The 25,383-nt window shown below is 41.8% G+C and overlaps 1 protein-coding gene across 2 annotated transcripts; it reads right to left on the bottom strand.

Annotated features, from left to right (window-relative positions):
- Positions 1–1,484: 1,484 nt before the first annotated feature.
- Positions 1,485–23,485, bottom strand: smad5 (SMAD family member 5). Of its 2 annotated transcripts, none has more exons than XM_083786167.1 (7): positions 23,224–23,485; positions 15,347–16,384; positions 12,620–12,907; positions 10,956–11,063; positions 6,460–6,681; positions 6,068–6,324; positions 1,485–2,564 (listed from the first exon to the last, which is right to left on the bottom strand). In XM_083786167.1, the coding sequence occupies exons 2-7, from the start codon at positions 15,747–15,749 to the stop codon at positions 2,421–2,423; spliced, it is 1,422 nt and encodes a 473-aa protein (XP_083642293.1). In that variant the 5' UTR covers positions 15,750–16,384; positions 23,224–23,485; the 3' UTR covers positions 1,485–2,420. The 2 variants fall into 2 exon arrangements, with proteins under 2 accessions (XP_083642293.1, XP_083642292.1); XM_083786166.1 differs by lacking the exon at positions 23,224–23,485 and adding an exon at positions 22,339–22,479.
- Between the last annotated feature and the right edge of the window lie 1,898 nt (positions 23,486–25,383).

Raw genomic sequence — 25,383 nt, 5'->3', positions numbered from 1 at the left:
ACAGCCTCACAATGCTGTGTTGTGAGATTGTAGATCAGCCATTTTTACAATTGAACATTGTTGTGCGACTAAGTGTATATATTATGTAGGACTTAAGAGGTTAATTACAAAATGATGTAACAATAACTGAACGACTTCTACAAACATCTGTCAAAGGCGTCACAAACTAGAAAATTCGCAATTTAAAAAAATTGCAGAGTGTGGTTGCCGCAGTGGCTTACATATGCCCCTCCCACTAGTATTGCCAGCCAATTACAATTTCAAGTCACGCCTTAGATCATGCGTAAGTAATTCGGAGGGGATTTAACCCCCGAAATTCATGTTTTTGCAACAAACGGTTACATTTCTCGCATTTGCTTTTAGAACTTGGTTGATTGAACCACCCCGGACATGTGATTGAAATGTGGGATGGATTGGACATTCCGTTCGTGATTTATGGCATTTTTTGTGATATAGGCCCCTCCTACTAACTTCGGAAGACGATTACGGCCGAACGATACGCACTTTAAAAATTCTGCAGTTTAGTTTTAATTGGATGGGTCCAGAGATCACGTGTGCCGATTTCTGTGAGATTTGGACAAAATCTGTAGGAGGAAAAGCAAAAAGTGTGTTTTGGACAAAATTCAAAATGGCGGAAAATCTATCATGGCGGAAATGGGCGTGGCCATATGGGGAGATGCGTCATGACCAAAGGAATCCAGGGAAAAAATAATTTTGATTTTACGACCTACGGTTCAAGAGTTATAAGCCAAAAGGTAAAGTGGGCTGTTATAGCGCCACCATGAGGCCGACCGATAAAATTGTAGGGTTAAATAATTTTAGGGATAATGTTGAATTATCCCTAAAAGTTTTGTAACTATAGTGATTACAGTCTCCGAGGAACAAATACTTGAATGTGAATTTTTGCCTTTTCCCATTCATGTCAATGGGGAAATTTAATTCACTAATAAATTCATATCAATTAAACTATACAACATTTCTCTTAACAAAATACAAGCACACGATTCCCAATTTTTCCGGTCAATTTGACATATGGCTCAAGTGCGTACAGCGTACAGTGTGGGAGGTATAAAGCGTCAAAATAAAGACTACTCCAGTGAAATAATAGTGTCAGTTACAAGAGTCTGGTTGCCCATTCGGGCAACCACACTAATTAGTGTAAAGTATTGTTAAGTGTCCCTATCCCATTAGGCCATTATGCAGACAACAATCATACACTGTCTACATACAGTATGTGGTTTCATCCATGATCACCACTGATGATCATGGATGAAACGTGTCACTGATGTAAAAGTTGTTTTTTAGTGGTCTTTAAAGTTTATTAGACTAATATATGGCTAATATATGCCCCAAGTCTGAAAATGCAGACAGCGTCAGGCTAGTTAAGCCCCACTGTACGCATCCAATGTTGAAACAGTATGTATGCTTAAACCTGATTTGGCCAAATGTGAAACTATAAATGTAAAAACTGACAAAACAAGCACTCATTGTTATCAAATAACCTGTGTTTATTTAATTGTGCTAATTAAGTCAGTTACCTATCCACATAATGTATTGGTACCCACACCGAAATTTCATTTGCCTCCACAAAAAAAACACAAGAGTGCACAAGATTGTTAATACAGTGAGTATGGAAAATCTTCACTTGAACTTGATACAAACATGAATCAGCAATGTTGGAAGTCAGTATTTCAGATTTTATCACAAATGACTACTTCTATTACAATAGATGTAACATTCACAATATTGTTAGGTATGTTAATTTTGTTCAGTGATTGATCTCCCAAGTCAAAGACTGACAGTCTGGCTAACAAACTTTATTCAAAGGCAGTAGCTCAGTGTTTGTTTCTATAGCAGTAGACTATAAAAGGAAGCATTTGTTATGATAGCGGAGCCTAATAGTAAACATATCTGTATCTATACCTCAGTTGTAAATATCTGACATGTAGACAATGTAAGTAAGGGGAAACAAAAAACTTTAGATAAAATTCCTTGTTGACTTTATGTAAGGCATAGTAGTGATACACAATTGTTTCTTTAAAAAAACTTCAAAGATAAATTCATTTGAGAAACCCAACTAAAACAAAATGATAAAAACAATCGGGTCCAAGCTCAACAGTCCTGTCCCTTGTTTGATGAACGTGTGGGTAGTGTTGTCAAGCAGTAGTGACTCCATGTCCGTGCTACTTGCCTTCTTCTCCAGGTGTTTGCTTGTAACATTATTCTAACAACTGGATTCCGGCTGGTGCAGCTGCTTCTCAAGACAGAGTTCAATAATCCCCTCCCATAGTTACGTGTAAACAGTTCAGCCATTAAGACCACCTTAAATTATAAATCACTGAGGAACAAACAAACAAAACTGTAAAAAAAAAAAAAAAAAAAACATGTAAAAAGAACCTCCCAAATTACATGGGTTGTCATTAGGACACAGAGGAGATGGGGTTGAGAGGAGAGCCCATTTGAGTCAGCACCTTGTCCAGCCATTGAAGTGGCCCGTGCAGGTGCACCTCTATCCAGCAGGGGGTGCTAGTGACGTCCTGCCGATGGTACTCAGCTCCCCAGCCCTGAGGAGATTTAACAGAATGATGAGACTGATTTTGAAGATGTGTGCAGATAGAACACATTTTAAATATACCAGAAAAGCTTTTTCAACAAGCGAGCAGTCCCATCTTTATTTTGACAGACATCAGGCAAGCAGAACGGGAGACAATGGCCGCATGGGCCAATTCTTTTCAAATCAATCAAATTGACTATTCTCACAAATACATTTACATTAGAGCTGAATATAATGACCAGATAAGATGTCCCGTTCACATACTTCACAAAGAATGGTTCAATGAATATACAGCACTCTCCTAGAGGCAAAAAAACACTTTTATTCAGCAGTTACCAAAGGGAGGGCGAGTCCAGGATGAATATTATACAGGTATATACACACACACACGGTATATACAGTATATATATAAAAATCACCTGTGTGAAGTGAGGGGTGCTAATATATTAAAGTCAAACTCATGTTGCTATGATTAGGTGATGTAATGGTGATGTAAAACAAACAGTGACAAATCAAACATTAAATTATCTTCATTGTCAATGGTGTTTTTAAAACAAACATTTAACTAAAAATGTTTTTTGAGGGGCTAGTGCCCCTCAAAAATCACACCTGTGTGAAGTGAGGGGCGCTCTTATCATCGCACATCATCATGACGTAAAATAGTCACTATGCCGATTTGTTCAGACACTATGACGTAAAATTCTCCATTCATTGTCAAAGGGAATTTAATGTTTGTGTAAGACAAAAATAGAAACTAAGCGATTTGCTCAGACACTATGACGTAAAATTCTCCATTCATTGTCAATGAGAATTTAATGTGTGTAAAACAAAAATGCGGATTTGCTCATACACTATGACATAAAATTCTCCATTCATTGTCGATGGGAATTTAATGTTAGTGTAAGACAAAAATCTACACTAATATTTGAATATAGGAGGGGCCAGCACCCCTCAAAAAAGTAAGTAGGTCGGATGGGCTTATTGTCAGTATCAGCAGAGAACGCAGGAGTCTATCCAGGTTTCACAGTGCAATACCCTGGTAGATGGATTGCTGAGGTGGGGCAGCACACGTACCATCAGCTCCCATTACTTACCGCACGACTTGCCAATACTTACTCATAATCATATTAATCTATTACAAATACATACTGCATCAAGCCTTCAAATACATTTTTCTTCATTTCATCTTTGAGTTGTCCTAACTTCACGATTATTTGATATTTGAAGTATAGCACCAGTGACAAGTTCTGACAACTAGTGAAAAGCATTCTCAATACTGCTCTCTTTAAAGTCGCTCACCCTAAGCTTGAAACCTACATCCCTACGAGGCTACGACATGACAAATCTACTGAAGGTCAACCAGAGTTCATATGCTTTTTAATGCAATCTTTGTAATGGTCACTGACCGTTCAATAAACAATCAATCAATACTGCCGTTTTGAATCTTACATAAGGAACATACGAAAAGCTTACACAAGCCTTTTTTTCTTTTTTTAACGTCTCAGTCTATCAGTGATCGTGTCTTTTAGTTCTGATTTGGGCATTGTTGGCAATTATCATGACATGCTTGGATGTCACATGGAGCAGGGCTTAAAGCAAAAAATAATAATAATAAGACTGAAATATTTCAGACCATGTCCCAATATGTGATTTGTAAAACGTTGTGAAAGGAGAACCCCCCAACCTTGCATCGGTCTACCCTTGTCCTAGACAGGGATTGTGACAGCTGTTGGCTGTTTTGATTATGTTTGATAATAAATATATATAGAGCTGAGGCTATCATATCTATATATATATTTATTAGTAGGTTTTTAGCAGGTACTAGGTTATAGGAGGAGCGCCTATTATGTTGCCTGGTACTGGTTGTTGCTTCTGTCCCCTGCAGGTGCTGAGCATTGTTGTCCCTAATGTGTTGCCGTCCTGAGGAGGGCCTGGCTTGGAGCCTGATCAGCCCTCGGATTGGTCCTGTGGCAGCTCAGGCCTTGCTTCCTGGACTATAAAGCTCACTCTCTGTCTGGACTTCGGGGTGGGAACACTGCTGCGTGTGGTGTGGGAGCACTCCAGCGTGTGGCCTTCCCTCCAGCCGACTGCTTATATTTCATGTCAGGTTTAGTTGTAGTTCCATTTGTCTGTGTGTTAGGTTGTGTAGGTTGTTCATCCGTCATGTAAGTCACTCCATAATTCTGGGCTCACAGAGCCATTCTGTCCACCATTTTGTGATGCACTTAAGCCACTTTGTTATTTATTGTCATTTGAGTATTAAACCAAATACTCTTTTATGAGCCGTGTTGTTCTTTCATACATGTTACGGGCAGTAAAACCCCTAGACTTGAACCGTTTCGTAACAGGGATACAAGTCAGTATAAGCGAAAAATAATTCATAAAATATTAACATTGCATGCGCAGCACACACCAATTTTTGGGGTGGTAAAATGGTGTTTTCCTAAAGTTGCCTTTACTGAATGTGTCTGCCAAATTCCCAATCCATGCTTCATTTTATAGAAGCAGCTTTTGAAGTTCTGTTGCATTATATTGCTAGTCTGGCCAGTCAATTCAAATACTATATTAATATCTTGAAATTATTACTGTAGGGCTTGACTTTACAGCCACATGGTGCATAGCAGCAGTGTGTTAAAGTTAAAACCCCCAGAGGAAGACACTTATACAGGCATGTAGCTTTGCATAAGGTTGCAAGTGAGAACAAAAGTCAACTAGAACTGCACTCTGTCGAGTGCCTACTTGCTTGTTGCACACTATGGCGACCGCTACAAACTGTCAAATCTCAGCTTTTCTGTGAAGGAAGGAATTATTTATTTTAAATTGTCCAATTGCTTTAAATTTACTTAATCTTGGACTATAGTGATATTAATACTAAATGCCTCTGTGTATATGTATATGTAATTTGTAAGTTGATTAGCAGTATACTGTGGTTACTTTGCGACACTTTTGATGCGTATGCACCGTCCCGGCATATGACGTCAGGATATAACTGGTATAACTAGCTCTCAATTATGACGTAATAAAGATGTGGTTTAAAGGACCCAATGCCTTCGATGGTGACGTATATGTCGATCAGTGTCGGGTGGATTAAAGGAAATGCCTCTATGTATATGTAATTTGTAAATTGATTAACGGTATACTGTGGTTACTTTGCACCACTTTTGATGCGTATGCACCGTCCCAGCATATGACGTCAGGGTATAACTGGTATAACTAGCTCTCAATAATGAGGTAATAAAGATGTGGATTAAAACGAGAAACAGCAGCAGAACCCAGAGACATAACAACGATGGGACGTCTAATAGTCTATGAATCGCGCCTCATCGATATGCAACATTCTTTTCCCCCGGTCCTTGATGGCGGCCGCCTATGCAGTAAATATGACACAGATGAGGCATACTGTAATATAAAGATCGTAACATGGACATACACAGAATTGGCATCAAAGGGCTGTATTTTATAAACCGTACATGGACGTGTATGGCTCGAAATATGTTAAGATGACACCCCTACCTTGACAAAACTCATCCTGATGGTGCACATCTTGGTAAGCTCATAGACTGCCTCAAAGCCATGGTTAACTGATTGGGCCAGAAGTTGGGCAAACTCCTGGTTGTTAAAGATCTTGAGGCTGCACCCGCTGGGGATCTTGCAGACTGTGGTGGGGTGGAAGCCATGGTGATAGTTACAGTTACGACTCTGGACAAAGATGCTTGTATCACTGAGGCACTCTGCATACACTTCCCCACCGACATAGTACAGGTGAACTCCTGTTAGGGCAATAAGGACAAGCCAAAAGATGTATTAATGATCTGTTTCCTTGGAATATCTGTTATCTCAGAATATGTTGCAAATGTCCCTATATTCTTCTTGCGTCACGTGTGACAGATAGAATTTAGATCTACCTTTGCCAATGTGTCGGCGGGTGTTCTCAATAGTAGAGTTGCGGTTGACATTGGACAGCAATCCAAGGCAGAAGCGGTTCTTGTTGCTGGAAGGGTCGGTGAAGCCATCTACGAGCACACTGGTTGACGAGGCGTGGTAAGCCTCACCCACACGATTGTTGAGCTCATAGTAGACGATAGAGCACCAGTGGCTAGGCTCCTCATACTCTACTGGTTGCACATCTGGGGGAGTTAAGCAAATAGGTCAAGACAAGAGCAGGCTCGTTGTATAGTTTATCTTCACTGACATCCAAGCATACACAACTCTTCTGGAAGACGGATAAGGATAACTGGCCAAGTTTGCACACCTAATCAGCAAAGGAATATATTATGCAACTCTAGACAAACCGAAGTACAACAGAGGAATGAGTGGTTCCTCCTCTTTATATTGATCGGTCACTAGATTTCTCTGCTAGTTCACACCTTGTCAAAATGTGCCTGAACGCCAACACTTGGTGAATTTGTCTGGGTTAAACCTTATCAACCCAAAACCTCCCTGACAACAATGTCTGAGACAGTGATGCTTCTTCAGGAAAAAGCATATACTGACCCTTACCATTACCATCTTTGTCAGTAAACTAATTTACACCTCTCAGAGTTAAATATTAATAGTAATCACCACTGAAATGCAGAAAATACCACTAATTCTGAATGCTGTTTCAAGGCCTAGCTGAGCAGCACCTGCCAATTTGCATGAGAAAGAGCGCAAGGGGAAGAGAGATGTCCATGTCAGGTTCACCAAAACCTCTTCCTTGTGTGAACCTGTGTCACTTTCATCTGATGATTAAAGTAAAAACGTTTTTTAAAGAAAGAAACTGAAAGCTTTTCTGCCTTTATTTAGATAGTACACACCTGAAAGACACGGAGTGACACGCAGCAAAGGCCATCGGGCTCTGGAATCGAACTTGCAGCTCGCAGTCAGGCTGCATCATGGGCCTTAACCACTAGGCCATCGGCACCCATTTATTTTATAATAAACGGTTCAGAGTGCATGGATAAATAGCGTGTGATTCAAGGAAACGATACGGTTGCGTAAAGACCCTATGGCAGGGAGGGAGTTTTGAGTTTCCCAAACGTATTATGAATTGGATTATTAATTATGGCAACGGAGTCTTGCTGGGCAACAAGCACCACATGTGTTGGTTATTCAGCTTGCAGAAGCTGAGGCTCCTGCGTTGTTTAGACTCTGTGCAGACATGCAAAGGTATCGCATTTGGGTTTAATACAATGCATTATTGACAGATGCCTATGCATTGTCGAAATGTTCCCTTTCGTGCATTAAGTTAACTCTGCTACAATATTGCATTTACCTCCCCTCTTGTCTTTTTAAACATGTAACCAAAACCTTTTCACCCGTTCCACCATACTTCCATGGCGCAACCATAACACAACCACCCGTCGTGTGTCGGCCCCCCACTGGCCCAGTCAATTTAGAGCTTGCAAAAAACAAGAAAAACAACAAAAGATAGCCTACTTTGGCAGCACTTGTGCATGCAAATTTCTGTTAGTAGCAAACTACACCATATAAGCAGCCTTTTTTTTAATTGTCCCCCATTCGCACGTCGGGAAAACCGCTCACACCTACCGTCAATCATTCATTTAATCCACGCTACGCGCCTTCCCCTTATTATATACCGAGCGTCAGATGCTGCGGCTATACCCGATAACAGGCTCGACAAGCCAAAAGCTTATTGATACTCAGGTCTCGATAAATGCCGAACTGGGTTTGTAATGGACCATCCCTAGCCATAAGAGACACCACCCAGGGCTCGACAGTGCGACTAGGTACTCGCATTTGCGACTAAAAATATCACCGTGCGACTTGTAAAATTAAATTTGTAGCACAGGTGCGACTACAGGATTTGACCATTCTCTGTCTACAGCAAGTGCACATTCTATAGTCGCGGTTCTATACCTAAATTTATATTTCTGAACGGCGGTGTCGTTCGCCAAAAAGAGAAGAGCTACAAGCTAACAACCTGTCAAGGCTCAATGCGGTGTTCATTTGAAGATCTGTCCCCTTTGCTCCCACCGCCCCTCCCATCCCTGTGTTGCTGCTCCGTGCTCTTCCCGGCTGTCACTGCTTGCTGACTGTCAGCAGCGGCAGTCAGAAAAGAAGTCAGAGCGGGATAGCATTAGCATAATAGCACAGAGTCAGAAGGAATTGCTTGGACCCCGACACGGCGACACGTTATTTGCAAAGCCTGTTTGTAATGCTCAAAGTTCAAACGTAACTTACTTTTAACCAAACGCGGGTGAAACAGCGTGCAGCCGTGCACGCACGCGCACACACACACGCAGTGGACGGATTGATGTTTATCAAAAACAACCCTTGCTTAGCGTTTGCTTACAAAAGCGTGTGCCCAGCATAAATGATAATGCGAATGACCGAACTGGCTGGATTACCGTATTAATATCAGTCAGTCAGTCAAAGCTAAGGAGAATGTTACAATACTAATTCACCATCGAGCAGCCTCTGCACTGTCTGAATGTCACACTAACATGATAGAAAACAGAAGGATAAAAACGGATAGCCTGTCTATCCATCCATGAGCAACATATTATCTATCTAGCTCTGGTCCATAGCTCTAATGTGTTGCGCACGTATTAGAGGTATGGACAGAGCTACTATCGATCTATCTACAAAGTATTAGCATAAAACAAATTGATTATATAGATTATATGAAAACAAACATAACAATGATATCATGATGAATATCACTATTTTGTGATAATTGCTGAAAAGATAGATATAATATTTTGACATTATTTTCCACCCCTACCTCATATCACTTCATTAAAGAAAAATCACACCCATGTTGTTAAGTGAGGGGCGCTCTTGTCATCATACATCATCAGATATCATCTCATACTGGCCAATCAGAATGCCTGTTGCCTGTGATTGGTTAGCTGATTTGCTCGTTTACATATGACATACATTTTCCCTTCAATGTCAATGGCGTTTAATTTATGTCATATTTAGCTTTCTCTGTTGATTGTCAATGGCTCATTTTGAGATGTGTGGGGACAAAGGCTGTATATAGGAGGGGCTAGCGCCCCTTAAAAATACATCATTTTTCATCGTGCTCCTAAAATAATTTGTGTGCTACTAGATTTTTCAACTTAGGCGCACACGTGCTACTTGGAAAAATGCTAAGCGTCGAGCCCTGACACCACCACGCAAGTTACTGTGTCGAACGTTTCAAAATTTGCTTGAGCAGACTCAGCCCCGTTCGAGTTGGAACCCGATAGGCACAGAATTGTAAATCCTCGTCCCACAAGTAAGGAAAGTCACCATTTACACAAGCCAGCACCATTTCCATGCTCACAAATATGACACGACTAGAGGCGAAGCAGTTTCGCATGCGTCACAGAAGGAGATGTTCGGTAGGCCAATCAGAGGTAGGTGGGGGTGGGTCTTTACGCAATTGCAGTGTTTCCTTGAAACATGCGTAAATAACAGACTAACATAAAAGGCGTGATCTTTTCCTCCACCATAATTCCGAATATCAGCACTCATGGGATGCCTCTTGCCCAATCAAATTACTTGACCAGAGTTAACTGTTGTACAATCCAACATTGTTCAGTCTTAGTATAGATCCCAAGACCAAAATAGCAAGACATGCCATCTCCGGTTTACTTCCCATATCTGCATAAAGTAGGTGGACCCATTTTTAGGAGACCAGCAGGTTGGAGTCCATTCAGTGTGAATGTGAACACAGCTTCTGAACCATTCTTTAGCCCCATGGCCACTGAACTAAATATTGGACCTGATCGTCACAAGCCACACATTATTCAGAAGATTTTCATACTAAATACTACATACTACGTGGACTACATTTGGCCCACCCAAATCATGAATTTTGTAATCGTGACCAGCAACGCGTTTCTTATGAGCCGTGAACATCAACGTTTTTATCAAAAACGCAATCTGGGAAAATAATAAAAGATAAAAAAGGGGTTTAAGATTTCAGCTAACATTGAAGTCAACGACGGGGAACACTTTCATTGATCGACCGACCATTTCCGCTGATCACCGATCCCACTGAGCAATAGTCGGCTATTAGACATCCGTCTAAAATGGGTTATAACTGGTCTAAAATGAACGTTTTTTAGCGGTCTAATCTTAGTTTAGGCGTTGATAAGAGTTTAACCGTCTATATATAGACGTTAAAACAACGTTGTTTCAACGTCTGATCTAAGGCTAGACCGCTAAAAAAAACGTTTTAGACCATTCATAACCCCGTCTAAAATAAAGTTTTGGACAGCCATTTAGCCGTCTATTAGACCAAAAATAATGCTCAGTGGGATAATATAGAGCGATCTCTTTCTGAATTCATAGAAATGACAAAACAGTCCTTGGCGGGGAATTCAGTCCCAACAACACACACTCTAGTGGTTCCAATCGAGATGGTGCATCTTCCTAAATGAACATGTTTGATAGATCTCAAGCTTACCTCCGCTGGGCATGTTCCGAGGCACTATGCTACTGCTGGTCTCCATGGATTGGTTCTCCTGGCCCAGCTGCTCGTCAGGGGGCATATAGGCAGGGGGTGGGGTGTCAGCTGAGACATTAAAAACAATAGCAGTTAGAGGCAATGAGGACCAGTTGCTGCTGGTGATGGCAAATGGTCAAACACACACACACTCCTGTCTCTCATATATGCATACATACGCTCCCTTTTTAACGGTCTCTCATAACACACACACACACACACACACACACACACACACACACACACACACACACACACACACACACACACACACACACACACACACACACACACACACACACACACACACACACACACACACACACACACACACACACACACACACACACACACACACACTCCCAGGAGTCAAACAATCATCACAGGATCTGTCCCCGGAAACGGTGTCAGATTTCACATATCCGTCACTTGCTAAAACCACATGCTAAAACCAACCATTCCTGGCAGAGCTGCAACTTGAGATTTCAAACCCATTCTGGACAACAGGAAAAAGACTACTTTCAATTAAATATTAATAAATAAACCTCCACCCCGCCCCCAGATGGCAGCGAGAATAAGATGGTGTTTACAGTTCATGAGCTGCTACAATGATGTTGGGCGCAATTCAGAAGCAAGTACACTGCCATTATAACTTTTCTTTTGTCTGCCTGACTGCCTGAAGCCATTCGATGTGTGCATCAGCAGATCTGTTCTGGCCTCCCACTCACGGATGATCTCACAGTTAAAGGTTACTTCCTCTATACATTGACACCATCAGATGAGACAGGAGCTAATTTCTTTCTTGAGGGTCAATAATCCATTTTCCTTATATATCTGTTTTATGTCTTCAACTCAGTAATTTGAGTGTTGAGGCTACTTTAGAAAACAGACCACCGGTTTGGAATCTTTCCACTATATTAGTAGAAGCCACTAGAAGGCTGCAGTGAGTCGAGGAGCAAGCCTGGATTTGGCGCAAAATGCTTAGTCGGCATTTCCCTCATTTCCCCTTCAGGGGTGTGACTTTGTCTGGATGAAAATCATAATTCGACCTTTTCATTATATAGCTAGAAAACAAATAAGAATAAGTGTCCAATTTGGCAATACAAAAAAGCATTTTTTATGCCATTGATCATATACAAATGGCTGACTACCCCCTGATCTAAAAACTACTGCAATTTGGGTTCACATTTTCTCATAAGGGTGGCATGTTCATACACACTGTTATTCAGGCTATTATTCAGTCGCCCTTTAAAGCCACACTATGTAACTTTCTCTTCTACCCCAGATTTGAACACGTTTCCTGTGAAAGTGCTGATTTTTTAATTTTATTTTTACCATTGAGCTAATAGAGCCTGCTTGCTTTCTCAGGGGAAAAACTGAATCTTGACCATCAGGTCAAAATTTGTGTCAGATCCTGTGTCTAGGTGAGAAGCGCAGGGAGACAATACAACCACCCCAATTGTATGTGTATATGTGATATTGCATTAGCAATTAGCACACACTACCATACAGATTGGATAGAATTACATTTGATTCATTAGTGCCTCTTAAAGTGATATGGCATTTATATATTGCATCATTTACTGTATATTAAGCATTTGATATATACAGCACATGTTGTATACCTGGGAGCTGGAATGGGCTGGAGGGCCCCGAACTAGCCGGAGAGTTGGGATAGGTGCCGCTGCTGGCTGGGGAGGGCGGGTAAGGGGAGTTTGGAGAGATGGGAAAGGAGCCCCCACCCCCTCCACCACTGCTGCTGCCGCCGCCGCTGTGCGGCTGCTGGAAGGACTCTGGGAAGGTTGCGTTTAGGGGCATGTGCGTCTCGTTGTGGGTGAGGTTGCGAAACTGTACCAGCAGGCTGTGCTGGGGGTTGAACTCACTGTGACGAGGTACCAGGACAGGAGGGAGCACTGGATGGACAGAGCGAAGACAGTTAAAGGAAGTTCATTTCATTAACACTTCCAAGAACAATTTGGGTCTGTCAATACTGACTGCCATTGACGAGATATCTCGTCATTTGAAATCCAACGATTCACTGCCATTGACGAGATATAATTTAATGAACTGGAAGTGAAGAGTCCGTCTCCGACTCTCCGTCCACCTCAATGTAAATAGAATTACAACAATGCATTTATCTCCGTTTTTTTCCCCAGGTTTTGTTTTCGGTTAAAACAAGCTTTATTCACAGCCCATAACTAGAGAACCGATTACAAATCGGTTACAAAATGTATTTTTCGGGCGAAAGAAAGTATGATCGTCTGTCACTTTAATACAGCCTTCGTTTTATTCTGGTTCACGTTGCGGAACCCGTGGGCCTTCAAAATAATAATGACAGTGGTGGAAGAATTAATTAATTTATACCCGTCAAGAAATACACAGATAGAACCGTCATCATGGTCATCATGGTTATCAATAGGAAACACAATAGGGACATGATTTACATGTCAACAACAAAAGGATTTAAGATGTTCTCTGCATTAGTGTAGACCAGGGGTGCCCAAAAGGTAGATTGCGATCTAAGATCACAAAGGGTGTGGAGGTAGATCACATGACATGCCCATAAAAATATATATAATTTAAATAAAATAATAAATGCAACACTCAAGAGTGTTGTGCACAAACGTCAATAGCATTATATAAAAAAAAATGAAAAACCTAACAATTCAATTTTGCCAGTCCAAACTACCTTCACTGATTTAATGTAGGCCTCATACATAGTCCCACGGTTGTCCCAGCAAAACTACCCAGTTGTACAGTGATATAACACGTTTTCTCCTCGCGACATGTGATCCCAAGGCCTTAACATGGTGAATGGAGAGAGCTAGCGATCCCTTGTCAGCAAGCAGCAGAGGCTGAGGCAGCACCATAGACTGTAAAAAATATGGACAAAGCGTTCCCCGGGTCTAACATGGACGTAAAATGAAGCCTGTTATTCCTGCACTGTAAGTCGCCATCTTTCTAGATCCGTTTGGGCCCAGCTGGCCATTGGCTGGCTCCGTTTGGGCCCAGCTGGCCATTGGCTGCCCAGACAACGAGGTGGGACTTCCCCCCTTCTTCTCCGTTGGTTTTTATTTTGACTCGAGTGGGTGGGGACTCCTGATCATAGACTGTAACGGTAGCCACGCCCCTCAGAACATACGTGACTTTATGATCATTTATTTTATAAATGGGACCATAATTTTCCAAAAAGAATATTATGACATTAGAAATGAGACTTTAAACTAGTGACTGGAAGCAGAAAGTATTCATGACCATGTTTATTAAGGTAATACAGTCAAGGTGAAGTTGGGCCCAAATACATGGACTTCTATGGGGCTATGGGGTTTTTTTGGGTCCAGTGACAGCGCCACAACAGGCCATTATATGAACTTTCAGGAGTTTCAGGCTTCACAAAATATCTGTCTGACTGCCCCCCTGGTTAAATATCTGTCTGACTGCCCCCCTGGGCAGCTCCCATAGTCATAATATCTGTCTGACTGCCCCCCTGGTTAAATATCTGTCTGACTGCCCCCCTGGTTAAATATCTGTCTGACTGCCCCCCTGGTTAAATATCTGTCTGACTGCCCCCCTGGTTAAATATCTGTCTGACTGCCCCCCTGGGCAGCACCCATAGTCAGGGAGGCTGTCTTTAAGAGTTACCCCGTGTCTGACTGAGAGCAAGACACAGAAAAAGAGCGAGTGAAACGGATGTACAGTATATATATATGAATATTGTCAAAATGTGTAGTCAGAGAGGGACTATGCATTTAGTGACTTTCTGATGCCACACCCCAACTGGAGTGCCCAAGGCATAAAATCTAATAAGACTCAAAAAGAGCTAGTGGTATTGATTTTCTGTGCAATGGAAGGGGGGGTGCAGAACAGGCCTGTGTGATGACAGCCCTTCCCTCCTGACCTCTGGAGATCTGTTTACCATTTCCCCAACCTACTTAGATTTGAGCTCAGGCATGTGTGCACAACTCCCGATTTTCACAGCTTAATCCTCCTGTTGTACCATGCGAGTGAGTCATTTCATCTCATTGATTATTAGTATTTACGGTTAGATAAGCTTCAATGTATGTGAAGCTCTGTTGCTTAATGCATCCAAGAAATTACATTAAAGTCTAATTATGAATAATCAAAATCAAATAGACAAATGTAACAGTCCAACCTAAAGCCTAGAAAAACTGAACAATACTCACTTTCAATTTACTCATCTCTTATTTGGATGTAAGCTTCCATGTTATTTTGTGGCTTTTAGTTTATATGGTATATAGGAAAGCAGCCCCTCTCTTCGTGAAAGCACAATACAAGCCTCCCAGCAGGCTCATTGATATGAGTGTCCACCGATCAGGAACAGGAATACCTACCAGGGCTCTCCACTCGCTTGTAGTGATACGGGTTGATGCAGACTTCCTTCTGTTTGGATCCGAACGGGTATTCGCAAACCTCCAGAGGCTTGAGCTCGTGGTGGGACTGGAGGTCTGGCCAGCGCCACACACGGCAGTAGATGACGTGGGGCAGTCCTTTTCTGTGAGACACCTGGAGCCGGCCGTCCAGCGACCTGGGAATGGTCACACATTTACTGGGCTGTCCAGGGCTGCTCAGGGCCTTCTCGAGGTCCTCCATGGCACCTTTCTTTTTCTTTAGCTTCTTTACCAGCGCATCCACCGCCTTCTCCGCCCATTTCTCCTCCTCGTCACCTTGCTTCCAGCCCAGTAGGCGTTTGACCGCCGGGCTCGTGAAGGAGAAGAGGCTGGACATGGTGGTCATGATGGAGATTGTAGTGCAAAGGAGAAAGGGGGGCTTCCCCAGAAGTCGGACTGTTCTGACCAAGGGGAACGTTGGGTATCTAATCCCAAGGTGTTGCAGCTCACTGCTTACTTACTATCAAAATGCTAAAAAGGGTGTGTGGTCAACAAAGGACACTCTGGTTTTGAGTGTGCGACTGTGTGTGTGTGTGTGTGTGTGTGAGTGTGTGAGAGAGAGAGAGAGAGAGAGAGAGAGAGAGAGAGAGAGAGAGAGAGAGAGAGAGAGAGGACGGTAGAGATGAGGGGTGGGGGTGTGAGGAGAGGAGACTTTAGCCTTGTGTGACCAAGGACAGGAAGTGAGGGGAGGGAGAGGAGGCAGCAAGCAGGACGCAGCTGCTGCTGTACAGGAAGAGCCCCACAGCAAGCTGGCCAGAGCTGGGTCACCACCACCACTGAGGGGAGGCGGCGAGGTTGGGGGTCAGTCCACAGGGGTTGGGATCAGGACTGCCGTTAAAAAAAAAGAGGCATGCAACAGCAGGCACTACAATTCCAGATCAGCTCAGCATATAGGTGGCTTTTCACCAGTGACTTTCCCAGCTTCTCGTTGTACCGTCTTGGATCTCCCACCGATGTCAGGAGATTTAGTCCATGGGCATCCTGTGTAAGAGAGGTTCAAAAGAGTTGGGGTCAGGAATTAAAATATGCTGCAGTATCAGAAATTGCTTTTGCATGAGAAATATTTTGCATTACATTACATTAAAAGAAAACATTATATTAAGGATGTGGAAATAAACATTTCAGTTCTGAATGTCCTCTCCTAAATGACTAATGCACAATGTTGCTGGATCACAGGTTGGTTCCCACCGCATCTATGGACCCAAATCCATATTTGGAATTGATCTTCATACTATTACTGTCACACGTTATTTATATTTATCTATAATTATAATAAACTTTATTTACTGAAATGTTGTTTATGTTATATAGAATGTAATCAGTTTATGGTTTAATAGTATGAGTAGGTACTAGTCAAATAATTCAACGTAGACTATTCACAGCTGTACCTACACATACAGTCGCACACAAAAGAGCAGCTCAGTGGCCTTGTGGTTAGTGTCCTCCCTGAGATTTGGAGGTCAGGGTTCAGGCCCTGGTTCATGACAATGACGACGACTATAAGAATTGGACCCAACAATCCCTGCTTGGCACTGTCATCAAGGGTTGGATTCGGGGTACGTCTCTGTGACTTAGTTACTAGAATCATGTCCAGCTTTGTACTTGTACATCATGGCTGGGGGATGTACTTGTACTTCAAGCCCCCTCACTCTACAGAAACAGTAGATAGGATCTTGCCCTATGGGCCACATGGCTGAGGAACCATTAGTTCCCAAGGCTGCTACTACTACAGTACATGCAACATTTAATAAACAAGACTTGAGTTGAACTGCACCTTGAATTAAAAAAACAAAACAAAAATTCTTAGTCATATGACTTGATTTCTATTTTTGAACTGAACAGATACTAAATCACAGTAATCATAAATCATATTCAAGAGCTTTTGGAGAGAAATGAGACTCTAGTCACTTTAGACTAGAACACTGGAGAGGGCAGGTTTGTGTGCGTTCAGTAGGTGCTCGTTGATGCTCATTAATGTAAAGGCAATTAGTTTATGCACTGTCAAATAGGTCTACATCTATTCTAAGATAGCATATACCTGTATAGACATTATCCTGCTCATTACTGTACACAAATGTATTATATATATATACATAAAACGTTGTGTTTAAGCAAAAAATATATTTTGAGAACCCACATTTTTTCACGCAATCATTCTACAGTTGTGGCCCCCGGACTAATCTAGTTGAATACCCCTGACCTAGTCGTATGCCGAAATTAGCCGATATAGAAGTTCACAATGCACCACGACATAAGCATGCTGTGAGCTTAGGAATCTACTTGTAGATTGACTTGCTCCATTCTATCCTGAAGTCAGAGAGCAGAGCTGGTTCAATTTGTTGCACACTGCAGAGAGTTTGTCACCAAAGATTATCATACAGGTTAAGGGGGCGTGTATCTTGATGTGGTTGATCACAATTCATGTTCAACTGAATTGGTGTGAGGAAATGATTAATCTCACTTTACCACATTATATTATAAAAAGAAAGAGCGGATTTGTCGCGGACCTGGTGGCGAGGCCGTCGCGTTAAGTGGGTCGGCAGACCGGGGGAAGATGTTCCAGTACTACACATCACATAATGATCGATTGTATCAAATAATAAAAAGGACCAGCGAATGGTCCGAGGTTGTAGTCCCCTGACTACAGTACAACCCCTGACTCATTATCAGATGGGTGGTCGCAATCCCCTTCAAGTTAGAAATTCTAGAAGAACACAATTATATGTGGATACAGGCCATGTCTACACAAGACTCATCCAATGTCACATGTCAAAGTGTTCTCTGAGAAAGACGCCTGTAACCCCTACTACTGCTGCCCAGGTGATGTATTAACTGCTCCTCATAGTTAGGATGGGTAAATGAATGAATTACAGGTATGTGGAAATGTACTTTGCAAATAACAACAAAAATGGACATAATCAATGTTTTCTTTTTGTTGTGCTGTGCAGCCAAACTAATGGCCTGACAATGACAAACAAGGATGCTACACAGTCAGCTCTATCGTGCAGACCATTTGTGAACACAAATACATAGCAATGACAAAAATCAAATAAACAAAGGCAAGGTGGGCAATTTTGCGCTGAAGAATATTCCATTTTACTGAGGTGGCAAGATGAACAGTGAACACATTTATATTGAAAAAGCTAGAAAAGTGATGCGAGAGGATACAGAACTTTGAGATTTGTTTCAAATGTAAAGTACTACAGAGTTTGTAGACATTTTTAAACTAAGCACAGCTCAAGACATACTTCTATACTCTTGCTTTTAGTTGCGCTTTTAAAATTCTTGTTATTATTAATGTACTCACTGTATTGCGTTGCTGCCATTATTTTAATTTTGTTTTATGCCTTTACTTTTCTTTTTCTTTATTTCTCTGTAAAGCACTTTGAGCTGCATTTCATGTCATGAAAGGTTCTATACAAATAAAGTTATACTACTATTATTATTATAGTTTATATATAAAATGTATAATTAATATTACAAAGTGAGTAGAATAAGAGCCATATGGCTGAGACAAGGCGCCCTAAGCATAAATAAACAATATTAGGAATTTTATCTGGCAGGACAGATCCAATGCAAAACATTCCTACAACCTTCCATTGTAGGTTTAGATTTAATGTAAGCCTTTCCAACCACATGGATGCAGATTTATTAAGTAGACGTTTCTGACCCAAGACAAAAAATATATATCTGATATCTTTTACTAGTGTAATTGTGAATCCCCAACAAGCAGATAAAGACTAAACAGATACAGCAGGACAGACAACCTTCTGTGTCAGACCCTGCGGCAGCTGTTTAAGGGCTTGTGAGGCCAGTCCGTCGAAAAGGATGTGGCTACAAAGAGCTGCTTCCTCCCTCATCCCATCTCTGACCAGATCCCTCCCTTCTAGCACACAGCTGTCCAGCAGCACTAGTCCTGCATCCATGGTTCATTGTTCTACATTCACATGAAAGAAGGCAGGGAAATGTCCCGAGTCCCAACTGCAAGGTATTCAGACCTTTACAACAAAAACAGTGTCAAGACTATAAATGTTCTATTGAGTTGTGTTTCTCCACCAATTGATTTGGAGTGAGGGCCTCAAGAGTAGGCCACTACTCATGAGATGTCCCGATATGTTCACAGACCATGGAACAATTTCAAATGAGGAATATTGTGTTATTAAATTATATTTGGTCAGCTGTCTGCGAGAGCAACACACAATTTGGGTCACAGTTTTGCCGCCATAAGCACTGAATTTGCAGCTGGACATACAAGTATTAATTATAGCTTGCTAAAGGAAATTACCCCGTGTTCTGTAAATGTACTTGTATTGCTTAGTATTGATGATTTCTTGTATAGTATTGTATGTCTTGATGAATACAGCACAATGGAAACAAGCCCTCAGGCCTTTTTGTGTCATCCTTTTAGCATTATTGTACTTCAGAGGTACAATTCCTCTGACGTATTCAATCAACACACAGTGAGCAATTAAAAGTTGAGGAAAGTCCATTGTCAGTGACAAACACTGTTCAACACAGACAGGCATATAGATGAAATATGCCTGGAAAGATTATACAAAGTCACACGTGAAAGAAATGATAGTAACAAACATAATGGGTCAGTCTGATTAAAAACTCAGGTGAAGAAATTAATCTTGCCCTGGTAACTTTTCAAATTGATAGCTTGTTTTGCTTGTGTTATCATGAAATGTTATTATATCTTACAATACACACCCAACAGAAAGAACTCTGCAACTCACAGCGCGCATGACAGGAGAATACAATAACCAGATTTTGTGAAACGATCAGCAGTAATACTAACAGACATTTGTGATGGGTCTGCGGCTCTGCTTTTTAAAACCACTCACAGACATTAGCATGTCCACCATTTTGGAGGAGGTTACCTCGACTCAATGGACTGTACATCATATATTACTGTATATCACAATTCAGAATACTATGCACCCTATAATGTATCATAAGACACATTATACAATACAGTCAAATGTCCTTTCAAACAACCTGACCACCTTGGCCACTATACTTTCAAACAACCTGCACATGGTGAGACATCATATCAAGTGTGCCTCAAAAGCCTCAACCTCTCACTCTATTTAGGCCTAGATCTTTTGAAGTGCCAACAATGTTATGTTACGTCTACAAGCCTACAAGGTGTATGTATAGATTGTGCATCTCTGCTAAATATATACAGTATACTATACAGTTTCCCTAGTAACAATCAGTTTTCTAAAGATTTCTATACTGACATGTTTACTAAATTAACATCACCATAATCAAATGTTTTAATTACCTCCCCCTGGCAGGTAAATAAAACTTTGGGGCAGGTGGAGTCTGCATTCAGGTTGCCCGACCGGGCAACCATTTATGAACACAACACAAAATATAAAACACCTGAATGTGGCCAGAGCACTCTGCCTTCTGGTCTGTGAAATGAATATAAGACTCAAGAGCACTGTTTACCTATGACGTGTTGTTTTCACTGTTGCTACACTTAAAAATATGAAATATCAAGTGTGAACCCAATGAGTCATTCATAGCTACTGTATGTATGTATTAGGCATGAATATTGAGGTACATTTGTTATCGTACAGTCTAGTGAACGGTAATTCAAATTTTACTTATAATTTTACAATGGACCTTTTTCCTCTCAAGTGGGCATGACCTTTGGGCAAGTAGGACATGGTCAAGTGCTTCTGAGACCTTAGTGTCTGTCAACCCCTGTGTATTATGGATTCAGTTTATTTAATCTATCAGATACCATACCCTTTGCTTTGCCTAACACTTGGAAATGAGTTGGGCATGTGGCGGACTATAGGAAAAAATCATCTAAGGGCATGGGTGGAAAAAGACCTCCATAAAACACTATCACTCCTTTACTCTGTGGCCAACATTGCAACGCTGGTTTAGAGTAGCAAACAAGTTCTCCTAACACAAAGCATTAAACGAGCCCAACTTCCAGAAATAGGATCTGACACTGACACTGGGTTGTGTAGCTGTAGCCTACTTGTGTTCACTGTTCATGAAGAAGCCTGATCACTTTTGACATGCCTTACAAGCACAGAAAGAGTACAGGAAGCAGACAATATGGAAGGATGAATCGGTGATACTAATAAGCATAACTCCCCCCGTGAAAGAGACAAAATAACACATCTGAGTCGGCATATCTCCAAAAACATTTAGCTATTAAATGACAAAACACTGCTCCGAACCAAAGTGTTGTTGACGTACACAAATTCACAACCGTGCGCGCACACACACAAACATGATCTAATAAATAACTACAATGTGTATTTGTAGTTAACCTAGCGCCCTAGCTGCTAACTAGCTTAGCCAACAAAAGTGGCCTATAGTTTAGTTTTGTGTCATTTTCAACAGGGCGACACTTCCATCAGTTTTAGAACGTCGTCTTGTGCCACTGCCATGTGTGTTGAATGTTTAAAGGCGTTTTATTCTAACATAAATGCCATGTTTTCTGGTTAACTTCAGCCCTCCTCTCTCTCTACCACCATTCCACACAAACTTTTACAATCACTTTCTTTTCCAGCTAAATGGGTGAAATAAAAGGCGTTTATGTGGTCGCACGAGCGTTTCGTGGCGACAATTTTTTGGCCCCAGTTGAAAACGTTTTTTTTTTTTTTTTAATCGAACATGCTCGTGCGGCCAAAAATTTAATTATCTTATGCTTAATGTATGTATATATTCCGTCGTACGGCCGTATGGCGCAACGAAAACAGCAGATATACAAACTCGCAGCACATTGCCACCGCGACGCCTTGTGAAGTTGTGAGCTTGCAGATCTGCGATTTTCGGCGCACGGCAAAGCCTGTCGAGCCTCCTCTGCTCCGACGTAGCTTTTCACAGTGATGATGGATCTCTATCAGTTTGAAAGCTAATTCCCCCCCAACAGATACGCGGTCCTCAAGTTGACTACATACCGCCAAGGATGCACGAAAGCAGTCTCTTGATCCGGTGCGCTTTTTAGGTTGTGGAGCATTGGAGCATTTTGATCTTTAATAAAGCTCGTTCTTTTCTAGTTGTTGCCGCTGCTCCCTCAGTCCTCTGCCCTCCTCTCTCCCCTCGGTATTCCCAGCCAGGCCATGTCCCAGTCAGTCCCGGAGACAAGCCAGGGTTGCCATGTCCGCTTATTATAAGCGACTTTGGGCTTATTTTTCTGTGAAGTTGCTTTTATTTTCTATCGATAGTATTTGCAAGTTTGCAGGGGGGGGGGGGGGTTCTACTTCTGATTTCTAAACTCTAACGTGTAGTTGCTTATTTGTGCTAGCCTAGCTTCACAATTTTTAAAATATTTGCATGTATTTGTCCCTAAACCCCCATTGAATTTCAATGTATACAGTAGCAAGTGCTCATGGCCCAGTGCCCTACTTGCTTCTTTTGGGCTAGTTTTCCTAGTCCTGGTTGCTTATTTCTCTAACATAGGCTGGCAACACTAAGACAAGCGGAGGAGTTGCATGATATCCCTCCGCATCAAAGAAAATTTGGTACCATTACTCGCTTTGGCGTTGAAATACAAGAATGGATCTTGTGACTTTTGGTCTTTTGCTGGTCAAATGTTAATACGTGCCACTGTCAACTATTTTGCAAACAGTTAAAATAATAACAGCAGTGCAGTGTTCTGCAAACGAAAGGCCTACTTTTCAAAACACGACTGCATACCAATAAGTACTAACTTATTTCCGCCTCCTCAAATATCGATTCCTGTAAACAGTAGAGTAGATTCGCGATTAAATACTGATAGAGATGTTGTTGTTTTTAAGGCCTTTTAAACGTTTCAAGGTGTATAACAAAGTTGGAGTTCTCACAGCCTAGGTTGTGCTGCGGCTCGGGAACGTCACACAAGTTGTTGGCTCCACACTGTCTGGACCGTTGCGGGCGGCGTTGTTACTGTTGTACTGTTGTCCACTGTTGTTGTCGATTGTTCCAAAATCGCCTTAATTGGATTTGCATGTCGTTCAGTTATCAAACACAAGTTATTAGACTTCAGAGTCATGATCCATTCTTTGTTCAGCGAAGATACGGTCCATCTAGTCCAGCAGCGGCAGCAGGATAGCGTTCTTCCATCGGTCTTTAGTTACCCATGTGAAAAGCCAGTGTGTCGCTGGGATTGAACCACTAGTGGGCAATCGACCTTCACATTTAGAGGAAAGTGTGCATCCGTTTCATATGTTTCAGCTATCAGTGTGCATTGTTGAATTTGTTGCTTCTGAGTTGTTTTATTTGTTTTAGATTTTTGTTGTTTTCTTCCGATTTTATCTGTCGTGCAGAGATAAAGTTATTACAGTATAGAACTAGAAAAAGTGCTCCTCGGAGCACAGGTCTCCGCCAGGTCAGGACAGGTAGGTTATTGTGGCCTGCTGGTGGCGGCTATAATAGGCCAATGTGAAAAGGGTGCCATTTCTTCTTAGCGTTGTTAGCTCAGAGCTAAGGTCCTGGGTTCAATTCCTGCCGTGGGCATGTTCTCTCCTCCACGCATAGGCACCGGAGAGGGGGTTATTTAGGTCTGAATGTCCCTGCACAGGTCGCACTATTGGGTAATGACTGCATAGTCTATTTATTTATTTATTCTTCCCGACCAGCACTCTCTAGCAGGTCTCTCTAGCACCGTTCCAATTTTATTGCGCAGTCTTTGTTGTCTATTGTCTGCCGCTGCATGCTTGCCTCTCGCCACAATGACCATTCTGGCTATATAACCTACCCTACGGGCAGTAACTGCAGTTGCTCTCTAGTCTCAACTCTCAATCTCGAATATTGTCCCCCCATTGGAGTGGGTGAAAGGGCCTTTCTGCGTGGAATTTACATGTTCTCCCTGTGTCCCCTAGTCTCGCCATGCCAGGCTAAGGGTAGATGATATCCTCATAAAAAACATGCAGTAATCGTGGTCAGGTCTCTATACTGCCTCCCCCTGGTCAGCCGGGGTGCCTGATGGAGGGGAGAGGAACTGTTTGGAATAACGTGTTCCTTCCACGCGATATGCGTACAATTTAGGCATTTAGCAGACACTCTTAATCCAGAGCGACTTACATGGAAGGAACACGCTTCCTGTCAAGTGACAGGAAGCGGCCTGCTCACTCCTCGTGCATGAAGGAAGCATGAGTTCAGTTCTGTGCTCTCCCCAGGTCCGCCCAGGATTGCCACCGGGTGAAAAATGTGGGATAAAGAAAGTATGCAGCAACAGAAATATCATGGTCTTCTTCAAATGAAAACAAAGTGATATCATTTAACACTACAGACAATATCCAATGTAAGAGTTAAAATCTCTTTAATAGATAATGTATGTTTCCCTGAGGATACACAAATTCAGCAGTTATTTGTTTAACTAGCACTCCCTCTAGAGGACAATTGAAAGTATTTCTGCATTGTGGTATAATATATAGGCTGTGTGATTTGCACAGGAAACACAAATGACACCTGACCTTTGTGTTTCTCCTTCAAATTTGCAGAGCCAATCAAATTAGCACATCAAAGCCCCTTAAAGGGTAAGACCACTTTTTTAGAGGTTTGGGTTGTGTAGTTACCTTACCAGGATGTAACTCCAAATGTGGACAAGAGATTTTAAAACAATGATCCAGTGATTAGACACATCACGGTATTGAAGAGACATATTAATAATGGAGTTGCAGACGTCGAGCTGGTTTTTGTGATCTGTTTCCTTAGTCTGTGGTCTGGAAACAGAAAGGCAATATGTAATAATCCAGTAATAGACCTGACCATTGTTTGGTGTTTGTTAAGTAACAGGGGTCTCACTGTCTCTCCAGCTCTTTAACACCTCTGAGCAAATGAATTCCCAAATCGGGCCTACAGTAGCTGTCTACTCTCATAATCTATTCCGGTCAGGAAACTCATTTTCTGTGATATAGTGGCATCTTGTGGGCTAAAAACACAACCCATCATAGTAGAGGCCTGATATTTCACCACCCACCCACACACCCACCCACACACACACCCACCCACATTAAATGAAA

The sequence above is a fragment of the Protomyctophum parallelum genome, assembly GCF_964188405.1.
Source record: "Protomyctophum parallelum genome assembly, chromosome: 16".
NCBI classification, from domain to species: Eukaryota; Metazoa; Chordata; class Actinopteri; order Myctophiformes; family Myctophidae; genus Protomyctophum; species Protomyctophum parallelum.
The sequence above is the reverse complement of the archived record's forward strand: the minus strand, read 5'-3'. Positions and strand labels throughout refer to the sequence as shown.

What these genes read in the sequence shown, in the direction of transcription:
- smad5 (XM_083786167.1), bottom strand. Translation starts at nt 15,749, where the DNA reads ATGACCACCATGTCCAGCCTCTTCTCCTTCACGAGCCCGGCGGTCAAA. An exon ending in CAAGCGAGTGGAGAGCCCTG is followed by an intron (nt 12,908 to 15,346) that starts GTAGGTATTCCT and finishes CTGTCCATCCAG; the next exon opens with TGCTCCCTCCTGTCCTGGTA. An exon ending in CAGCCCATTCCAGCTCCCAG is followed by an intron (nt 11,064 to 12,619) that starts GTATACAACATG and finishes TTAATGTCTCAG; the next exon opens with CTGACACCCCACCCCCTGCC.